Source organism: Monodon monoceros, unplaced genomic scaffold, assembly GCF_005190385.1.
Source record: "Monodon monoceros isolate NGI ecotype Baffin Bay Population unplaced genomic scaffold, NGI_Narwhal_1 Super_Scaffold_19, whole genome shotgun sequence".
NCBI lineage: Eukaryota > Metazoa > Chordata > Mammalia > Artiodactyla > Monodontidae > Monodon > Monodon monoceros.
The window spans coordinates 53,433,793-53,454,496 of NW_021703775.1; the positions used below are offsets into that span (position 1 = coordinate 53,433,793).

The 20,704-nt window shown below is 47.5% G+C and overlaps 1 protein-coding gene across 10 annotated transcripts in view; it reads left to right on the forward strand.

The window, feature by feature from the left end:
* THADA (THADA armadillo repeat containing) overlaps positions 1–20,704 on the forward strand; it is a 313,009-nt gene that overhangs the window by 263,734 nt on the left and 28,571 nt on the right. For all 10 annotated transcript variants that reach the window (XR_003794967.1, XR_003794966.1, XR_003794968.1 and 7 more), the window contains one exon: positions 746–877. Coding sequence is in view for 7 of the 10 variants with exons in the window: in XM_029232473.1 (XP_029088306.1) it covers positions 746–877 (132 nt within the window). In the remaining 3 variants the exon portion in view is untranslated. The remainder of the gene's footprint in view (positions 1–745; positions 878–20,704) is intronic.

Here is a 20,704-nt window from a genome sequence, read left to right on the forward strand (position 1 = left end):
AGGCCCTGCCCCCTCTCCCCTCACACAGTCCACCTCCCATTACACGAGTCTCCTGGGACCTTTCCCTGTGGTGAGTCACAGCCACGTGTTTCCAGCCCTGCCTTCTCCTTACCTTGTGTTCTCCACTTGATGTCCCTTTCAGTTGCTCAGGGGCAGACACTGTCTGTTCCTGGTCTCTGGTCCCCAGCAGCACAATGCACAGGGACGTGATAGGGTCCCTGCCCAGGGGCAATGGCAGTCAGGTCGTGGGCCCTGCGTAGACGTGGCACAGGCTGGTACCTTTATCACGGTTCTTTGCTTTTTTCAATTCTTGCCCCCCAAAGCATAATCTTGATTGAAACTTTGCTTTCAGAATTTATAAGCTGAAACAGTCACTCAAATTAACACTGGGCTAGTTTCCTCAAAGCACTCTTGATGCATAAAGTTTCATTCTGAGAAGCATGAGTCATTGACTAAGGCCCGTTGACAGCTGGGCCTTAGTCAGCCAAGGCCGCACCTTCTAGGGGGCCTTGCCTGGGGCTGGTTGCCTCCAGAAGTGTTTCCTATTCAAAAGGACATTTTCAGACCTGACCCCAGAAGAGGGTCCTCTCTCTTCTGGCATTTATCTGACTCTCAAGTCTCCCTTCCTTGCAGTACCCACAAAAAAGAAGTAACTGTTGCTCATTCAATACTGGATTTGAAGCAGTATTTGTACCTGCTTATAAGTTGCATCCTAGGTAATTTGATTTCTTTTTGGCCTTCTTAGGACTGCAAGATACGCTTGCTCTCTGGAAACGTGTCCTCACCCTCCTGCAGAGTGAGGAGCAAGTAATCCGAGATGCAGCCACAGAAACCGTGATGACTGCCATGTCACAGGAAAACACTTGCCAGTCAACAGGTACCTCATTCTTATCTTTCTTCAATGCCTGATTGCTCTTGGACAGGGGTTGGCACACTTTCTATAAAGGGCCAGACAGTGAATACTTTAGGCTTTGTTGGCCACTCAGTCTCTGTCTCAACTCTGCCATTTTAGTGGGAAAGTAGCCATAAACAATAGGAAAACAAGTGTACGTGACTGTGTTCCAATAAAGCTTTATTTATAAAAACAGGTGGCTTCCCAGATTTGATTTGCTAACCACAGTTTGCTGACCCCTGCTCTAGGACATCATAGAGAAAAATTGCTTTCAGAGGTGGAAATGTAGTAAACAGTGCCTTTTGTTAATTACATTGACATCCTTTTTAAATAAGGCCAAGTCTGGATTTTCTGTGTGGTTACATAATCCAGAGAGCTAGATCCATCATTTTGCTCCTCTGTGCATTTCTACACATAAAAGAAACAGATGAGTGTCAGTCAAGTTGCTCCTCGGCTCCTCATTGGGTGGTGACGTTAACCCAGGGGGCAGGAGGGGAGTGGAAAGAGGAGCAGCCTAGGTGGGTAGTTCTGAGCTCATAGCCACTCAGTTCATAATATGAGCTGTTAGGGCCCTGGGCCCTAGTTATCTGTATGCAATGGCAAATGCTGTGGAAGCAAAAGGGAACTCCAGGCTGCAGGTGGAAAACGGGCTGCTGGGTGGAAGGGATGGGGCTAAGTGGAGTAGAAGCAAGGTCACACCTCTGGGCAAATGGCCGTCTGGGAGGGTGACCACTCTGGTGGACTTGGATTCCATGCACTTGGGGCTAGGTGTCAGGAAAGATCTCTGGGTCAGCCATCCCAAAGAGAAGTAAGAACACCATTTTGAGACAGGTAGTCACAGGCTGAGCAAAGACGTTTACCTTAATGGACAGCAGAATGGGAGGGGAAATAGCCATACAGTGTTGGTAACTGATTCGGGCCCCTTATTCCCATGGGTAGGGTTGTGGTCCCTGGAAGCTTCTCTTAGAATGTGCGAACATCCCCATACCTGAGTCCTCCGTTGTAATGGTCTGGGCACTTTTCTCTACATGTATGGAAGGAGCTGGTGTCTTAATAATCTCCCAGTGCTACTACTCCAGGGCACATTTAGCTGGGATCAGCTTGGCCTCTCAGTGGGAAAACATACAGCGAGTGCTGTACTAGCAGCCTTCTCCCCATCCCTGTCCACATACCTAAAATTCTGCCATTAATGATTCATTCCTTTTTCCAATTGTGCATTTTCCTTAGAAGGACACACGGAGCACCGAGCAAGTGCTCAGTAAGCATTTGGTGGAACGTAACACTCACTAGACTTCTATAGGACCCTCTCACCAAAGATGGGAAAGATCACTTCATGGTGGAATTCATAAGTGGACTTCTTCCCTCCTAGTCTTGAGGGCTTTTGCCCTGCTACTTTTATTTCTTTCAGGATTTTTCCCTGTTCATTTATAGTAAAACTATATTACCATGTTCTCCCTCCTTCTGGTTTGAATTTTTTTCTCAAGAAATAGAAATCAGTAATTATATTTGGAGTGCCCTTTGCATGTGAAATTCCATGTGTGAAAGCCTCTGAGGGAGTAAGTAATATAAAAGCCTACTTGTCTATCTTTGTATTCCCTATCTTGGTCCATAAAAGAGAATCTGAGGTGTGAAAAGACAAGAATTCTGTAACAGCTAAACATAGTATGTTACCCTGGACCAGATCCTGTACTGGAGGGGTGAAAAGCCATACAGGAAATTATTAGAATAGCTGACAATATTGAAATATTGTCTATAGATTAAAATCAATATTAAATTTCATGAATTTGATAACCATACTATGGTTTTGTAAGAGAATATTTTTATTCTTAGGAAATACACAACTGAAATATTAAGGTGGAAAAGGGCACAACGCCTGCAACTTACTCTCAAATGGTTCAGAAAAAAATAAAACTATGTGTGCGTATAAATAGTAAACACAGATACGTAGTTGCTGTACTTGCATCTTTTCCATATGTTTAAAATTATTTCAAAATAAAATGTTTTTTAAAAAACCCAAGTCTACAGCTAGAAAAGACTAACACAGTATATATTGGTAGACCATCTGGCTGGTTTATCAACTATTCCACCCCCCCAGTGTGACTCCTTTCTGCCTGCCCCCCACCTTTTTTTTTTTTTTTTAACTCATTTTGAGTGAATTTTTGCATCCGAAAAATCAAACCCAAGCCAGATACCTCCCATTCAGAGATCTCAGCAGCATGACGTCGCTGTGTGGGGATACTCATTCAGCATGTCCCCGTGTGTTCTCTGTTCTGCCTGATAGCAGTGCTTAAACAGAATCTCTGTAATGCAGCATGATTTTCTTAAGCAAAAAATGCACACCTTTCTGCTTTAGACTGAAAAGTAACTGACGATTGAGTATCACCACCTGATTTTTCACTTTAGTCAAAAGTTTAGCCAGCTGATTCATTAGAACAATATCGTCTTGTTTTGACATCTCTCAAGGATACCAAGCATCTGATGGTAAGTTTTCGCATTCCTTCAGCACACAGGGGTTTTGTAGCATACCCTGCTAATGGTTTGCTCTTTGGTGTTGCAAAGTCCATTATTACTACTGAGTCTTGAATACCTTGAAAATATGTGTCATTTCATTAATTTTGTCCTCAAATCAGTGGTTTAAAAAGTGCCACAGTAAAATAATAATATTAAATTATGTTAATATTTAATGTCGTCTTTGAGAAGACTAAATATTGTTAAATTAATTCTTACTTCTCCTCCTAAGAAAGAAAGAAATCATGAGGACTCCTTGCCTCTGAGACCTCATCCTGTAAATGAGGGCTAGATGGGGAAGAAAGAGGTTTGTGCTCATACTGACAGCCTGCTGGGGACGTGGAGAAGATGGAGGTGCATTTTGATTGCGGGGTCTAGGGAGGTTCCTGAGAGTGGCGCTGGCCCAAAGGAAGGGATAAGTGGCACACAGATGAGAGCAGTTCAACACGGAAGGAAAAGCCGGAGCCAAACCTGGAGTTGGGGACAACTTGGGAGCTGACTGGGGAGCAGCAAGTGGACTTGTGTGGCCAGAACATAGGCTGAGGCCAGGGGGGTGGAGCAGGAGGCAAAGCTAGAAAGGCGGGAGTGGCCACACTTGGGATGGCTTTGAATGCCAAGCCAAGGACCTCCTCTTATAGGTGAAGGGAAGCTGGAGAGGCTTTCAAACAGAGGAGTACTGTTGCCAGGAACGTGGGTGTGAGAGGCTCTTCCTGGCAGCCGTGCATGAGATGGATCAGGGTTGGGGGTGAGTCAGTGGGGGTGAGTCAGGAGATCAACTGGGAGCTGGTAGCAAGAGTCCTCATGAGCCACCATCAGTGGTGATGGGTGGAGAGAGCATGGGGTAGACTCAAGAGGATTTGGGGGCTGTGCTTGTGGGCGGTGGGAGAGAAGGGAAAGCAGAGATGACCTCAAGGTTTCAAACCTGTGAGGTATCTAGGGGAAACACCTCGACATGCCTCTGGCACTGACAAAGCAGTTGAGCTATCGCGTTCCAGGAAGTGAAACTTCCTGGAATTGGGAAAGGCGCTTAGAGACCACAAGTCACTGTGATCTGGGACAGAGTATTCCTTAGGCCTTGGAGAGATCGGCAGTGGAAACTGAGAGGGCAAAGGGGGACCTTTATCTGCTGGAGGAACAGAGTGCGCTGTCTGGCTCTGTCCTGCCCTCTCCAGCACACGGCGCAGTGCCCCTGGGAGCCCCCGGCAAGCCGTCACAGGGCAGCTGCTGGTGCTGGTAGCTCTGGCTAGAAACCATGGAAGAGGCAAGCATGAAACCAGTCGCTGTGCACACGGCTGGCTTTAGGTGGAGATTTGTGGTGTGAATTAGTTAATGATTCTGGAAGGTCCAGAGGAAATAACTCAGTGTTTAGATAGCCCTTGTGAGGATGGATTTGTTGTTCACCTTCTTGCCTGCCAAGCTCTTCTGCTGTCCTCCTGCATGTGCGCCACCCAACATGGTCACCTGGAAGGTGGAACTCATAGGCTATTAACAGCTCTCTGAGCACCCCTGAGGCCCCTTCAGCTTTAGATGGGAGGAAGCCCCAGCAGCGGGACCCTCCCTGCCCCTCCCCTCCCCTCTATGCCAGTCACAGCATGCCAAGAGGGACAGAAGAAATGGCACATCTAGGGCTCAAGAGGAGGGGATTGAAGTTCACAGCCAGGAAGAGACAGTGTATGGGCAGGACTCCAGGTGGGGCTCCACCTCTCTCCTGCCCCTGCTCTGACTTGACTTCAAGCCTTGAAATGCTCTGGAAAGAGCTCTCGTTTCAAGAGCAGGAGACACTCAAGGCCGTAGCTCGGCCGCTGCCACTTCCCTGGGCTCTCCCACTTCTGCCTGAGCAGCTCGCTCACATCTGTCTTATAGACTCATATATCAGGATTTCACATCAGAGCTCTTTTGAACAAGGGCTTCCGTGTGAGGGAAGAAACCAGCCTGGACACTATTTAAATTTAAATCACTAGCTTTGTGTGATTCTCAAGTGAGGCAGACAGAGTTCTGGGTGGAAGCAACAGGAGAGGCGCCTGTGAAGGTATGAATTTTAACAGCCTGTTTAGGAGGAGGAGAGGATGAAAAAGCACCTTTTAAAAAAGCAACCCACCCAAAGGTCTAGAAGATGGCCAGAATTCAGCAATTCGGGGTTATTCTGTAGCCTTTTTTTTTATTGTAATTGAAGTGTAGTTGATTTTTTTATTGTAATTGAAGTGTAGTTGATTTATAATGTTGTGTGAAGTACTGCTGCACAGCAAAACGATTATCGAGTTAGACATACATACATTCTTTTCCATCATGGTTTATCACAGGACACTGAATATCGTTCCCTGTGCTGTACAGTAGGACCTTGCGTCCTATATGTAACAGTTGGCATCTGCATAGCCTCTCTTCTATGTAGAACCCTTTGTCTCTGTTACAGGGTCTCTGTTGGATCTAACTCGATAGGCTAGTGTCAGACTTGAGGACTCCAGAGTAAGAGGATGGAAGGCTCTGACCTGAGGGGTCCCGCAGAGATGGCTCAACCTGGAGGCCCTTGGGCGGAACCCTGGTGCTCACCTTGCAGAGCTGGGGGCTCTCTGGGCAGGAGATGGGTGGGAGCTGTTAGCCTTCTGAAGCCCCTTCCTCCGGCACCGCACCCTCTCCAGCTCGGGATCTCCCTCCCTCCCTCCTCTTCCAGCTTCATCCAGCGTTTGCCGCCTGATTCAGGAGGCCTCCTCCCTTTCCCCGTTTCCGTTTATGAGATTCTAAGAAAGTTTCTGATACCCAACAGTCGCTTTAGTTGTTGCAGGATAAGAAAGAGAAGCCAGTTAACAAGGAATTTTAAGGGGGGCCCACACCTCAAATCACTGTCAGTGTTTAGGTTCAAGAAGGATGACTTCTTGGTAGAAACTTTTTTATTTAGCTATAATTGACATAAAAGGTAGAAACTTTCTAATGAAGAGAATGTAAAAGACTTTTAAGAAAGAAAGAGAGACAGATACAGCAGGGGAGAGAGAAGCGAGCGCACATGTCCTCACATGTGTGAGCGATGGGTGGTTCTTTTCCTTGGAGTACTGGCTCCAGGGAGTTCCGATCCCTCCCTCCCACCACACCCCCACACACAAAAAAATCATAAAACTTCTGCTCATTCTGCCAGATATAAATGTTTAGTGGTGACACATTAAATCCCACCTTCTCTACAATGGCCCTACCCTCCAGGATCTCTCGTTTTCCTGAACCCCTGCAGCATTTGGTTATAAATAGCCCTTGATTTTCTACTCTTTTATTATTTTCTCCTTCATATACTTTATTTAGTTTATCTTCCCAACTATCCTGTGAGCTTAGAGACTGTCTTCTATTAGGTACACAGTAGGTGCTCAATGGGCATTGATGGGCTGGTCTTCCACCACAGTAGGCCACCTAACAGTCAGTAATAGTCTGTCAGTCCCGAGTTCCCCAAGGAGATTAGAGTGCCCCTTAAACAACAAAGCTCCATAACAGGCAGACTGACCCTCCCTGCTAGAACTGGCCCAAGGGGCCGTGGCGTTCATTGATTCGGACAAAGTGAGCGACTCACTGTATGGGGCTTGTGGGATAAGAGCTGGTAGCTCTGCCTTACTATTTGGTCCTTCCTCACTCATACCGCTCGGGTCTGAGCCTCAGACTGCAGGGCCAGAGAGCCAGCCCGCGGCTGTGGGCCGCAGCCCTGGGGTAACCGGGAGACACTGCAGGAGCCTCATGCTCTGCACCAGGACCCACAGAGACTCTGGAATAGTGAAGGAGCTTAGCAGGAAGGCGGAAGAGGGGAAGCAGGAGCAAAATGTAGCAAAATTGAGACTAGAGGTTAGAGAACAGGGCAGGAGGCAGGTGGCATTGTGGGGCTAGGTGGAAACAGTCATATAGCGGGGCAAGATGAAGAAGAAGAGAGCAGACACCTGGTCAGTTTCCCCCAGATGTATTCCTCCCTCTGCCACACACAGCCCACCTCTCACACAGACACACACCCCGTCATCACCACACAGAGCCCAAGGGACAGCGTGAGAGTGTGAACGCAGCTCCCACGCTCAGCCCTTGACCAAGCAGGGAGGGAGGTCGGGTCACTGTGTCATCACACAGCGGCCCCGTCAGCAAAGCCCCAGGCCTGTGGGCTTCATGCTGAGTTGCAGATGGTTGCATCCCCGGAACCTCCAGAGCTGCCCACCAAGTCCTCCTGCCGCACCAGCCACGTGCCCAGCGGAAGGCCCTGCGCTTTTCCCAGTTCCTGCAAGTTCGCAGGGTCAGGTCCTCCAGGTCTGGCCTCAGTCCTCCCTCTGCCTTCCGATAGCTTCTTTCCTAATCTACTCAGATACACTGTCTCCAAGGTGTCTTTTCTGTTCAGAGGTACCAGAGCCTGGCCCCAGCCTCCATTTTAGACGGCCTTTAAGCTCCGTGAGTATAATCTCATGGGCATGTACCAAGTACCTTTTTCTGGAGAAGAGTGACCACCACACTAGAATTCCCCTCATAACTGCCTCCAAGCCTGACCTAAATGCCCCTGGGGACAAGCTAAACTTACTTGCCTCTCATTTCTTTGTGCCTATTTTTAAATTCTAAATTGTTTTCTCACTCCTCTTACTCTTACCTAGATAAACCACAGGTTTTTCTTTTACTACTTAAGTATGAGGCAAAAAGTGGTGACATCACGCATATTCATTCATTCATTCATTCAACAAGTATTTACAAAGTGTCTGTCCACAAGGCTTGTTTAACGTGCTAGTTCAAGCCACCAGCATCTCTCACCTGGACTTCTGCGAAAACCTCCAGCCTGCTTTTCCTGCCTCTGCTCCAGTCTGCCTGCAGTCCAGTCCCTGTAGCTGTTGAAGGGCCTTTCTTAGGGGATAGATCCGACGATGTTGCTCTCCTCCTCAGACCTCTCCCTTGGTTTCCCTTCTTTCTCAGAGTAAAACTCAACTCCTGAAGTAACAGATAAAGCCCTCCCGACCTTACCCGGCCTCTCTCTCCAGCCTCATCCCCTGCTACGCCCTCTCCCTCTCTCTCGGCTCCAGCACTCCAGCCTTTTTTGGGGTTCTGCAGCTCACCAAGCCTCAGGGGCTTTGCACTAGCTGGGCCTGCTGCTTGGAATGGTCTCCCCTGGTCCCACCCAGCTGCCTCCTTGTCATTTCAAATCTCAGCTTCAGTGTCATGTCCATAGAAACGACTTGACCACCCAGTTTACAGTAGCTGCTCATTTACTGTTACTTCACCCTGCTGGCTTCATTCTCTGCATAACCCTTTGACAACTTATTATTTTACTGTTTATTTCATTCGTTATTTGTCTCCCTCCACCAGAATAAAACTTCCGGGAGTGTAGGGCTTTTGTCTGCTTTGCTTATTACTGTTTTCCCAGAACCTGGCACATAATGCTCAACAGAAATCACTATTGGATGATCAACAGAATGAAGGAATGGGGGAATGTATCAGTCGCAATAGTTAAACCCAATAGAGATTAGTGTTTTTAGAAACGACCGAAGGCAGAAGAGGTGGAGCTGTGTGGATTCTCTGCTGTGAAATTGCCCAGGGGTGGTGGATCCTTGTTAGGGCGGGTTAAAACAGCTCCCTTAGGCCCACCTCCTCCCAGAGACCCTACTTCAACCAGGAGCTGACTGAGCATCTACTCAGGCAAGGCCACAGTGGTGGGTCCTAGACTAACTTCCCCTCTCCCTTCCGTTCCTTCCTGTCCCTGCTGGATGGAATTTCTTGAGCAAGGGTTTCATCCACGGGGGCCCCTGGGAAGTGCCCAGCCGAGGAAAACCTTTCAGTTTTTCATCATGCCCTGGTCAGGGGGCTGGGACCAGTGCCGAATGAGTCCATCTGGAAGGCAAAGGTTGGTGGCTGCAACTCTGAGAACGGGGGCCCCTTCCTCCTGGGGCCCTTGCCTCGCTGTCTCTTCCCCACTCTGTGTAGGCCGGGGTGGGGTAGGGGGAAGGAGAACATTTCCCTCTGGAGGCTCCTGCTTCATTTTACCTCTTTTGATCCTCACAGCCACTCTGAGATATGTTACTATCTTCTCCACTTTAAATATGGATAACCCGGAATTCAGAGAATTGTTGTTGTTTTTGTTTGGTGGTTTGGTTTGGTTTGGTTTGGTTTTAGGCTGCACTGTGCAGTATGTGGGATCTTAGTTCCCCGACTAGGGATAGAACCCGTGCCCCCTGCATTGGGAATGCAGAGTCCTCACCACTAGACCACCAGGGAAGTCCCCTGAAATTCAAAGAGTTGAAGTAGCAGACCCCAGGTCTTGTGGGAGATGAGTGTCAAGCTGGAATTGGAGCTCAGGTTCCTGTGGTGACAAAGGCTTTGCACTTTCAATGCCTCTTCTAAGACAGGAAAAGGAGTCCAAACCCAGCCTCTACGTTTGCAACCCAGGAGTTAATAGAAAGGGGACATTGAGGGTCTTCTAAACTCTGCTGTGTTTAAAAAGAAGACACTGAAATCATAACCCAAGAAAATGGATTGGAGACCCAAGAGTTCAGATACACAGAACTTGTCCTGAAGAAGGGAATAGGAGTTGCCGCAGCTGGGGCAGTTGCAGCCGGAAGTGACAGGAGGTCCTGTGTGAAGGCTGAGTGTGTCCCCATTTTCCAGTCCTTCCTAGAGAAAGAGAATCACACAACCTGGGGATTTTAGAGCCTCTACTTTGTAGATGGGGAAACTGAAGCCCAGGAAAGGTAAATGATTTCCCCAGTGCAGCATAATTAGTGGGGAAATGAGGCCTAAAACACAGGCCCCCTGAGACACAGAACAGCACTTCTCTCTACTGCTCCCCAAGCCTCGATTTACAGAAAGGAAGTGACGGAAATGTTGGGTGCCCACTGAGAATAATCCAGACTCCTGGGTTGGAAAGAACCCATCGGGGGTGAGATCGGTGCCGTGGGGTAAGGCAGATTCCCTGGAAGAGAGGGCTTGGAGGAACTCCATCATCACAGGGGTGGGAAGAACAGAGTGTTCCGTGAAACCAGGCACCTCCCAGCAATAAAACCACACCCTGCAGTCAGCCCTGAAATTCCGCGGCCTTGCTGCCTTCCGGGCCTTCTCCCAGGGCCATCTGAATGTCCATCTGTGTTGTTAGTAGGGCTCCAGGGGAGGAAACACAAGAAGTTAGGAGTTGTGATTCTAACTCCCAAGCAGACCCCTGGCATTGCCTGGGCAGAGAGCATGGGAAAATGGCTGTTGAAGGAAAGTAGCTAAGTAGGAATTAGTTCTCTGTTTTCTCATTTATTCCTTCAAAACTTGATCAAGGCAGGAGCCCCCCACTCCAGCTTCAGTGGACTAACCCAGCGGAGCCCCAGTTAACACGTACCCAACGCCCTTCCCATCAGTCGCTCTCCCGGGAAGCCTGGGCCCCTAATGCTCACCTGCATCTCAGCGAGTGCGTCACTGGCAGCTGGCCCACCTGATATGCAGAAGTGGATGCAAACTAATGCTCCTGTTAAATCTGGGAGCAGGTTGCCGCCTCCACGGAGTACCCCCGCCTGGGCCTGGTTGCTAGGGTGACGGGATTGTTTACGTGGCCTCCCAGTGACTAAGACTCAGAGAGACAACAGCAGGCTCCTCTCAAGGAAATGAGGGTCATCTCTGCATCATTTTGCCTCCCCCGTTGCTGCTCGTGTTCCCTGGGTCCAAGGTGATGGCCCCACTGGTGACGGTGAGCCCACAGCCTGGGGCTCAGGCCATCTGGCTCTGGCGTGGCTGCAGGGTTTCACTTTCCCGCTTCGTCAGGACGAGCCCAGTGCCCAGTGATCCTCATTCCCCTGCTCGTGGCCTCAACTCTCCTCTTCTGTGCTTTCCTTTCTGACCTCAGGAGCTGCCACTTTCCCCCGAGAGGCTGTGTCAGGATGTAGGATTCCTCTGTGCACTAGTGTGAGCAGTCTTCCCTTTTGAACATAAGCCAGTTTCAAGAGTTGGGGTCACTTCTCTGTCAGGGATGAGCAGAGATGGGCCCCTATCCCCATTTACCCCTGGGCTGGTTAGGATGACTGAGGCCAGCAGCTGGTCAGCAGCACCCCCAGGCCCCCAGCTTCGGGCCTGACTCGCACTCCCTCCATCCACACCTGTCATTGGCACTGACCCATGCCCTTCCCCGCTGAGTCCACTCACCTACAGACCTGCCAGAGGACTGATCACCTTCGTCCAGCCCCAGCAACCATAGCATCGTCAAACCCGGACTCTTACAACATAGCTACTGCCTGAGAAATCACATCTGGCCACCACACTAGCCCCTTATTCTTCAGCATCCTGTCAGAGACCTGCAAGGCCCTCATCTTGCCCACGAAACCCTCCATCCCTGTTCTCAAGTCTCTCAGAGTGATAGCCTGGGCTTCCTCATTCCTACTGCTCTTTTTTGACTACAAGAATCCACACAGCAGGAGCTAAAGTAGACAGAACAGAAGGGGAGGTGCTCTGATGGTGACAGCATCGCAGGGAGTATTTTTATCCGTGTGCATGTGGTGTGTGTGTGTGTGTGTGTGTGTACATTTAGATAATGTGTAGGTTTGTGTGTTATAAATCCATATGCCTTCCAGGGTGGAGAATACACAGAAACAGTTTGGATGTGAGTGTACAGAGGGGTGCTCTGAGGAGAGTGGGATTTTAGGAGAATATGCTCTGGCCAGTTTACTGATGTATCAGGATTCAGGAAGGTAAGAAATGTTCCCCACAACATCTAAATGACGAACTCCTCACTGTAGTTCAGTAATTCAGCTTTTTCAAAGTGGTTTCTTGTGAGGCTCGTCCATAGGAGCAAAGGCAGAGAGCATCAGGTGAGAACAGAGACAAAGGTTGGCCTTGCCAGCGGCTCACCTCCTCTGTCTCTTCCCCTCTCTCTCCCTCTCTCTCTCTCCCTCTCTCACATGCTATTTCCCTCTTCACCCTCCCCCCACCTCCAGCTGAAGTACTCAAGTTACAGGAGTACAATTAAGGATCTTACTTTGGGGCCTATCTTGAAATGGACTTTCTGAAGTATTTTCTTGGGGTTTCAGACATGAGACAGCTGGTGTTTTAGCCTGGGTATAGATTTGGCACCTGTAACAGACCCAAGTGAAAAGTGGCCTAAATGAGTTAGTGGCTTGTCTCTCCGTCCTCACACAAAGGCATAGTGAACAGCTGTGATGCTCTACAATCACCAGGGAACCACAGCTCCTTTCTTGGTGTGCTGCCGTTTTCAATAGGCGCCATCCCTCTGATGGTCCAAGGTAGCAGTTCCAGCTTCCACCATCATATCCACAAGCCTATGAGCGGGAGGGACGGAGGGGAGTTACATATGCCACTTCCAGTGGCGCCTCACCAGCCAGGACTTAGTCGTGTGCCACACAGCTCAGCATAGGAGTCTCGGAAATATGATGTGTGTGCAGCTAGAAGGTCTATTTCTATGTAAGGAGGGAAAAATTGATTTGGGGAGATTCATGTCTTGCTATTTCCCATCTTCTTTTTTTCACACAGGTACTAATTACTGAGTTCCTGGCTAGTTCTGGTTGCTTGCTAATAGCTAGGGACTCAGACATAACTAAGATAGAGCCTCTGGCCTTAAGCTGTTGGGCGTTTACCCTCTCAGGTGTTATTTTACCTAAAATCAAGAGGTTTCCCTTCATTTGCATCCAAATTATTTCTTTTAGCAACTCATATGGCCAATTTTGTAAGAAAAGGAGGTAATCAATAATCAACACTAAGAATTTTAATCTAAAATTTCTCACTGACTTGATAAGTTTAGTTGCTTATGTCTATTACATTTCTTAGGAACACACATCACCCAAACTGCAAACAAACTTTAGTAGGAAACAAGATTGCAAGCCTTGGCTATGGTATGGTATTACCCATAGCCAGAATTTACTAGAAAGATATCTCTTTAATGGGGAGACCACACTTAGAAGAGACCCAAGAATGGGGAAACGTAGAGAGTCCCAAGGTCATCTCTTTACATACATCTTGCCTGTTCCCTCTGTGCTTTTGACCATATTGGTCTTGTGCCTGGTATGTCCTTATCTACTGACATTAACAGTACTGATTCTACAAGGCCCAGCCCCAGGCCTTCCTTTCCCACAAAGCCTTCCAGGCCTTTTTGTTCTCTTTCCTTTTGTCAGACCCACACTGTTAAGGTCATATATTGTTTCTTTCTTTTTTTTTTTTTTTTTTTTTTTTTTGCGGTTCGTGGGCCTCTTGCTGTTGTGGCCTCTCCCGTTGCGGAGCACAGGCTCCGGACGCACAGCCTCAGCGGCCATGGCTCACGGGCCCAGCCGCTCCGCAGCATGTGGGATCTTCCCGGATCGGGGCACGAACCCGTGTCCCCTGCATCGGCAGGCGGACTCTCAACCACTGCGCCACCAGGGAAGCCCAGCAGGCAGATTCTTAACCACTGAGCCACCAGGGAAGCCCATATATTGTTTCTTGGTTATGATCCCACCCACACCATAAACTTGTTAAGGGCAGGAGCCTCCATCAGAGCAAAGCTGGGCATGTAAAATTCTCAAGTAGCTCATGTCGGGCTGACATATTGTCCTGAAGCATGTTTTATTTGAGAGGTAAATGTAGACACAAGGTTTGAGGTGGGCTGCTCTCCCTAGGTCAGAGTCCCCTGCCCAGCTTCACGGCAAGTCCAAGGGTCCCCAAAGATCCAAAGCTGGGCCTTTAGATTGGGATGGATTGGCAGGGGCTCCCCAAGCAATCTTGTCTGGTTATACTAGAAAATGAAATTTTCTTCATCTTTTAAAAGCCTGTCATAGAACATAGTGGTTGTGCTTCAGAGTCACCAGTGTGTTAATTTTTTTTCAAAAGCAAAAGAAAAGCCAGCTTCTTACCCTCTCCTCCTCCTTAATCCGTTCCAAATGAGAGCTTCGAGGAGGAAAACTCCCAGGACCTGCTCTGTTAAGCAAATTGGTTTCTGCTGTGGAGTGGGGCTGGGCTGGGGAATGGAGTTAGGAAAATATATGGAACCTGACATAAAAGATTTGGTTTGTGTTTGGAAAAGGATTCAGGTTGTTTTCAGGTTTTGAGTTACAGCTCGGGTGCGTTTGAAGAAGCAGAATTGAGCGGCACCTTGACCCACAGCCTTTGCGGGCTTTTCATGCAGCTCCTCCTGCCTCGGCCAGTCCCTGTTCAAGATGCCTGGCTTGGCAGGCTGGCTGGGAAACCTTCCTTCATAAGTAACTCCCCGGGGGGGACAGGAGCGATAACAGACTTTAAGTGGGAGCTGAACTTCCTTAAGCACTTAGGCCATGCCTAAGTCTGGCCCTGGAACTCGCCTTACCAAGGCACGCACGTGCTCTTCAAGTTTTCAGTTTGGTTCCTCTAACTTTATTATTTCTCTAACCAGCAGGCTCTGATTGTGAGCTTGTTTTTATTTTTCACACTCTCTTTTTATACTTTGAAACTGTGGTTGTAAAATATACATCAGAAATGTTGGCTCTGCACCCACAAGACCCAGGAGGCTGTCCAGATGCACAGTGACAGAGCCGCCCCGAACCCTGGCCTTTCAGGGAGGGGCGGGGGCTTGGTGGGGGGACAGCGGTGGCTGGTAACAGACTAGTCCAACCAGGAGCAGAATTCTGGCCAAGTATTCTAGATGTGACTCTGAGAAATTGGCAGGAATATTTTTCGGGGGGCTCCCCAAACGCACAATGAGGGGCAGAACCCTCGGAAGCAGAAGTCCCAGTTTCAGACAAAAGGTTCATTCGTCTCCATGTGGACAGTTCTCCCGGGCCCCATCTTCCTCACCATCCACACAGGAGGTGTGAGCCGCAAGGCAGTTAGGTAAAAACAGTACCAAAAAGCAGCCTTGTTTCGTTCACCGCCGTTTGCCGGAAATGGTTGTCACGTTCATGTCACTATAGAACTCAGAGGCTGGGTGCAAGAAATCTTCCCAAGTGCTGGCCTTCCCATGTTCTACTTGACCCAGTTCCAACCCCTCCTTTCATCCTCTTGCCATCTCTTTTTTCCCCCAAGTTCCTCCCTGCCCTGCCCTTCCTCCAACCAGAAAATATGTAGGAATCTCCTGACATTGTTTCTACCTTCACTCCAAACAGCACTGGGTCTTTTTGAACAGAGTTGTCCATAAATCTTAGATTGCTTTTCATCTTTGAAAAAGCCGCTTCTATCAGCAAGTCATTATTCACATGTCAGGGGCAGGGAAAAGTTCACCGAATTTCAAACTTCAATTTCTTTTCACTCCAATTGACATCTACTCCCCAGAAACGACAGAAATTTTTTAAAAAATCCGTCCCAATAGGCAAGGTGCCCCATGACATAGCCTGCTAGAACCAGGGCCAGGCACCTGGGTATGAAGGAGGGCCGGGGACGGGAGAGTGAGCGTGGGTTTGCCTGGATGGGAGTTGACTGGCTCTAACCCATGGGGGAAGATTACTTCAGATTCTCAGAGAATTAAAAACCTACTGGCCTCACTTCAGAGTGGTGGATTTGGGGAGACAGGTGATATTTATAATGAAAGGCTCAACTTAACCGTGACTATAAATTACAAATAGGGAATCTAGTATAATACAGCTAATGGGCTAGAATATACTTCACTTCCATGTTATACCAGCTAAAGGAGAGGTGAAGGGAGAGTTGGAGCAGATGGGAAGAGAAAGGAGGAAGGGGGCATGGGGGCGGAGAAGCCAACTCCACTCTAGGACGTGGCTCTTTCGGTCTTTCTGCTTTGCATTCTTCAGTACATTGACTTGACCTCGTGCTTGTTCACTTGGTTACAAGATGGTGTTTGCACCTCCAGAGAGCACCTCAACATTCTAGGTAGGAAGGAAGGAGCAAGAACATACAGTTTTCTTATCACAGAGGTTCTTTTTATTCAGGAAGAAAAAATGTCCCCAGCTCCCCCCGACCCCAGCAGCTATCTCTGCATGTCTCCTTGACTAGCTCTGGGTGCATGGCCATCACAGCTACCAAGGTAGGCTGAGAGAGGAAGAGTCATGCAAAGGAAAATGAGATGGGGCTAGACGCATCACCTGGATGCATCACCTCCCACAACAGAATGGGACTTCTGTTAGCAAAGAAGCGGGGGGGGGCTGATGGGTGGGCTCTAGGTGAGGGCTCAGTGTGCTCCCAGGAAGCGCCATGACATATTAGGGAACTATAAGCAGTCCAGCATGAGAGTGTGAGTGGGATGGGAGAAGAACAAGAACCGAAACTGGAGAGGTGAGGGCTGGATCTTCAAAGGCCTAGAATGCCCTGCTGACGGCTTGGCTCTCTATGGGAGCCTTCCCAGGTTCTAAGTAGGAAATTGAGATGGTCATGAACATTACCCAGAAGAGGGGAGGGGGTGCCAGTGCCCTCTAAAGTAGTGGTTTTCACACTTCACTGTGTACACAGATGACCTGAGGATCTTGTGAAAATCAGCTTCTGATTCAGTAGGTCTAGGGAGGGCATGAGATTCCCCATTTCTCACAGACTCCCAGGGGATGTTGATGCGGCTCAAGAGACCATACTCAGAGCCGCAAGACCCGAAAGGATTACTCTTGAAAAGAAATGTCCAGATGTGTTTGTTAAGCATTTTTAACATAACTGCTAATGTAACTGAAAAAAAGGAATTGACTGAAATCATTAAGGGAAAAAAGACAATTACTCTTTCTTTTTTTCTTTTTTTAAAATTTTCTTTCTTTCTTTTTTTTTTTGGCTGCATTGGGTCTTAGTTGCGGGATCTTTGTTGAGGCATGTGGGATCTTTCATTGTGGCGTGGGATCTTCATTGTGGTGTGCGGGCTTCCCTCTAGTTGTGGCGTGTGGATTTTCTCTCTCTAGTTGTAGCGCTCAGGCTCCAGGGCGCGTGGGCTCTGTAGTTGTGGCGCAAGGGCTTAGTTGGCCCGTGGCATGTGGGATCTTAGTTCCCCAACCAGGGATCGAACCCGCATCCCCTGCATTGGAAGGCAGATCCTTTACCACTGTACCACCAAGGAAGTACCAAGACAATTACTCTTATTTTTTTTTTAATATTTGTAGTTTTACGTAGGATGCACCTTGACATTTTCTACTGTATTTCAATTAAGACAGTTAATCTTGGATTGAGTTTTCCCCTACCAGAAAGGCAACATCTGATGTAATTTTTAGAAATCCGATGTCTAAATGTAACAGAAAAACCAAACCAACCATGGTTTGAACACAGTGGAAGTTCCTCTCTCTCTTGGGTTAAAGTGATCCCTGAGGAGTTGTCGAGGCTGATTGGCAGCTCTCAGTCATGAGGGACCCAGGCCCCAGGCTGCCTCTTTCTTTCTGCTTCCCTCTCCTGGCATGTGGCTTCCATCCTCAAGGTCACCTCTTGGTCCCAGATGGCTGCTGGAAGCCTCAGCTGTCCCATCCTCATTGCAGATGAGAAGAAAGGAAAGAAAGAAGAGCAGTAAGAGCTCATGCTCTTTCCCTTCTCGTTGGCCACAAATTGATAACATGGCCATATTTAGCTGCAAGGTGGGCAGAGAAACGTGTTCTTTTGGCCTGGGCGTGTTACCTAGAGTTCTTTTACCAAGGAAGAAGGGAGCACCTCTAGCTGTGTCACTTTGATACAGGAGATGCATCAAAAATGACATGGAATGGTTGAAAATAAAGGGATGAACAAAACTATTCAGGCAGACGTCAACCAAAAGAAAGCAGGGGTGGCAATAGTAATACTAGGCAAACTAAAATTTCGACAAGAAGTAGGAAGATGGACGGAAAGGGACACATTGGATAATAAAAGGTGTAGTCTACAAAGAAGATGTAGCAGGCCTAAACCTTTATATATCAGGCAAAATAGAATCACAGTATACATTCCCCCCAAAAAAGACACACTATCAGAAATGTTAGGGGAAAAAATTGTTCAAATTACAACCAAAGTAGGATACTTTAACCTTCCTTCCTCAGAATTTATAAGGTCAAGCAGATTAAACATAAATAAGGTCATAAAGGATTTGCATGCCATATTTAAAAGCTTGGATATATTTAACCTGGTATTCTGCAGACAGAAAATAAGCATCCTTTTCAGATATCTACATAACATTTATAAAAATTGATATTTTGAGTCATCAAGAAAATTTCAATTTCATAAAGTAGGAAACTTTCTAGGCCACATTCTGACCAAATTGCAAGCAAACTAGAAATTTTAAATAAAAATATTAACAATAAAATGCCACTTGGATATTTACACACCATCTTGTAAATAAGTTATGCCAATGACAGAATGAAAATTAAAAATTCCTTTGGGGCCCAAACAGATGAAAACACCATCAAGATTTAAGAAGATGAACCTCTCCTCAGGGGAGATACTTGGCATTATTTTAGACAATTAAATTTTTATCCATAGCATACAAAGACTTCTTTAAAAATCAATAAATGAAGATAATAGAAAAAGAGGCAAAAGATTAAAACCAAGCACTTTGTGGAAGAAAAAAATAGCCATGAACAGTACACGTATGGAAAAAATGCTCGTCCTGACTAATAATAAAGAAATGCCAACTAGAACAACAGTGCCTGGGCATTTTCCCCGTATCTTGCTGGCCAAGGATAAAAAGATGGTTCTTGGGCTTCCCTGGTGGTGCAGTGGTTAAGAATCCGCCTGCCAATGCAGGGGACATGGGTTCGAACCCTGGTCCGGGAAGATCCCACATGCCGCGGAGCAACTAAGTCCGTGCGCCACAACTACTGAGCCTGCACTCTAGAGCCTGCGAGCCACAACTACTGAGCTCATACACCACAACTACCAAAGCCCACATGCCACAACTACCGAAGCCCACGCGCCTAGAGCCTGTGCTCCACAACAAGAGAAGCCACCGCAATGAGAAGCCTGTGCACCACAACAAAGAGCAGCCCCCACTCGCCACAACTAGAGAAAGCCCGTGCACAGCAACGAAGACCCAACACAGCCAAAAATAATAAACAAATAAAATAAAATTTAAAAATGATGACCCTTACTCAGGATGTATAAGGCTGTGGAGGAACAGGCGCGATCATAGCTGGTGAGACTGTAAATTGGTACATTTTTAGAGGGAGTTTAATGTTATCTATAGAAATTTTAATCTATGTCTATACTAATTGATCCAGTAATTCGACTTCTAGGAATTTACCCTGTAGAAATATGTGCACGAGTGCAAAGATACACGTACAGGGTTATTCCTTTCAATCTTGTTTACAGCAGGAAAAGAAGGAGCAACCTAAATGTCCATCAAAGGACATTAAATAAAGTTGGATATATCCCCATACCTCAGGGCAGTTAAAAATAATGTAGTAAATCTCTAGGAACTGATATGCATGATATATCGTTACCTGAGAAAAGCAAATAGAACAGAATTTGTAGAATGATCCCACTTATAAATAATAATAGTTTTATGTAAATACATAATTTTTTAAAGTCTAGAAGGCCATATATTATGAATTACAGTCTCTGGTACCTACAGGGACCTAGCAAGGAGCTCAAATGCATGAACTGTCTGGGTGTGCAATCAGAGTAAATAGGAACAGCGGTGAACAGAACACGTGCTGCCTCAATTGTAGTCAAATGTTGGGCAATTTGTAGCATTGCCAGTTTCCCCCGGTGCCCCATGGATCAGAACTCGGGAGAGGCAGCTCTTTCTGTTTCAGCCCCAAGATGGTCTCTTGGCCCCTTAGCAAGGGCAGTAGCGATGGCTCCTGTGTCCTCTTCAACAAGTGCTCGGTGAACCTGGAGCTTCCGGTTGAGGGCAGCTTCAATGCCCCCTCCCCTGAGCACAGTAGCCTGGGCTCAGTCACATCACTAGGAAAGTGACAGTGACTAAAACTGAGGTTAATATTTCTTTTAGCACCCTAGATTATCGACTGTGTTTTGTTTTGGCTTTACTTGTTCCTTAGTGTTCTGCAAGGTCACTCTCCACCTCAGAACCTCCAGAATCTTTCAGAATCTTCAGGAAGCCCCACACAGGCCAAGTTATCCACAATCTCAGTGTAACTCTGTGTACGGTTACGCCTTTTAGTCTCCGTGACCCTTGGCTGGGAGAGGGGCTGCCGACAGCTGTACTAGCGGAGAATAGCAGGAAATAGACACCTCAGGAGGAGAAAACTTGAGGATTGGTATCCCTCAATTGCTGACTACCATCCTGCCTAGCAAACCTCTGTGCTGCTTCATTCATTTCCAAAAGTGGCCTTCCACTTGATTTTCCCCCCAACCCTCAGTATAATATTGGCCTGGTCTTTGAGTTCTGGTCCAAAGAATGGTTCGGCCTCCAGTACAGGGTTGCCAAATTTAGCAAATAAAACTACAGGACACACAGTTAATTTTGTTTTTCTTTTATTTATTTATTATTTATTTGGCTGCGTCGGGGTCTTAGTTGCAGCACGCAGGATCTTCATTGCGGCA